Genomic DNA, 1670 nt, shown 5'->3' on the forward strand with positions numbered 1-1670 from the left:
TACTGAAAAGCATTTTTAATAAATCAACTGTAAATATAATGTTATTGTAGGATTACGTAGGCCTACGTTAAGTGAGTGCATGCCACAGACATCTCTATGCATGGGAACAGAGATCCCCCCACCCTCCCCCTCCCCCCCAAGGTGTCCTGGTTTTCCCAAATGAAAATATGGTCACCCTACCTTTACTGAGCTAAACTAGTGTTAATTTCGTTAACGAAAACTAAAAGAAAATATTTTCGTCAACGCACATTTTTCACCGAACGAAAACTAGACGAGACGAGACTAAAATCCAACTAATAAACAATAACTGGGAGTAAATCAGAAATAATTTTCGTAGACTAATAAAGACCAGACAAAAAAGCTGTTCGGTAAATAAAGACTGGGCTAAAATCTATGGACATTTTAGTTCACGAACAAAGACGAGACGAAAATGACATATTATTATATGATATGGTTTTGTCAAATCCTGTCTCCTCCTCTGCCTCCTCCTTGTCAGCGCTTCCGCCATACACCCACTTTCAAACCTGGAGCGGGTGGACACAGAGTAGCCTACTCAACACATTGAGCAGACAGGAGCTGGATTCACAGCGAGGCGGCGACAGGTTAAATGTCAGAAATAGCATTGAGTTTGAGGCTTTATACACTACAACTTTATACACTAAGTCCAGTGGATTGTTTTTGACTTTATTTGGGGACCTAAGATAAGTTCTTTATTATGTTAAGGTTCATTGGTGCAAATTCCTGAAAGATGTCTTTCTATTTTCAGGTCTCATCCACATGGAGATCATGACTTTTGACCCCAGTAATCCAGGGCAGACCGCCATGTAGGAGTGTTGGGAGGGCTAACTGTGTGAAGTAGAAAGGTCAAGAAAAATTAAAGAAAAGAAAAGCAACATGAATTGCTTTAACGCTATTTTTCTTTAAGTTAAGTTTTTCATGTAATATAATATGTAGTAGAGGCAGCGTTTATTGACACGGATGCCTGTTTAGTCATGGTCAAGAGGTCTGACTGTTGTTTTGATTTCTGACTGTTGTTTTGAAATATTTTAATAGCAAGTTACATACACATTTAAAAAAAAGTTAATACATTAAATCTGTCTAAATCTTTCCTGTTTTCTGTCAGCTTGGAAAAGCAAAAATACTTCTGCTAAATGTAAAGAAAAATCAGATGTTTTCATATTCCTAGGTTTACATTTCCTCAGTATTGAGTAGAAATTCCTCCTAAACTATAATTAAAACACTTTGGGTATCTTTCCACTGACTTCACCTCAATAGTTTGTTGGATTTTGATCCATAACTCCTAGAAGAACTACATATGCATCATCATCATCATCTATGGATCAAAATCCAATATAACGGAGTAAGGTTGGAGAGGTCCTTGCTCACATATCTTTTTAAGCAGCAGTATTTCAACAGGAGTATAGAGGTTTGTGATAGCCACTCCAAAAACACTCCATTTGTTGTCCTTAAGCTACCGTATTTTCACGACCATAAGGCGCACCGTACTAAAAGGCGCAGTCCCAGTTATGTGTGCCATTTCTGTATTTAACACACACATAAGGCGCACCTGACTATAGGGCGCGTTTTTTTATATACAGGTACATCTACTACCTTTAAATACCTCTACTGCGTATTTAAAAATACAGCAGGGGCAAAACTGAGTATGACTG

The 1670-nt window shown here is 37.8% G+C and overlaps 1 protein-coding gene across 1 annotated transcript in view; it reads left to right on the forward strand.

The window, feature by feature from the left end:
* LOC107088576 (mitogen-activated protein kinase 14A-like) overlaps positions 1-1127 on the forward strand; it is a 13800-nt gene extending 12673 nt beyond the window's left edge. The window contains exon 12 of the mRNA XM_015380846.1: positions 767-1127. Coding sequence (XP_015236332.1) covers positions 767-828 — 62 coding nt within the window. The 3' untranslated portion in view covers positions 829-1127. The remainder of the gene's footprint in view (positions 1-766) is intronic.
* Positions 1128-1670: the final 543 nt, after the last annotated feature.

Source organism: Cyprinodon variegatus, unplaced genomic scaffold (genome assembly GCF_000732505.1).
Source record: "Cyprinodon variegatus isolate N-32 unplaced genomic scaffold, C_variegatus-1.0 Scaffold222, whole genome shotgun sequence".
In the NCBI taxonomy this organism is placed as follows: Eukaryota; Metazoa; Chordata; class Actinopteri; order Cyprinodontiformes; family Cyprinodontidae; genus Cyprinodon; species Cyprinodon variegatus.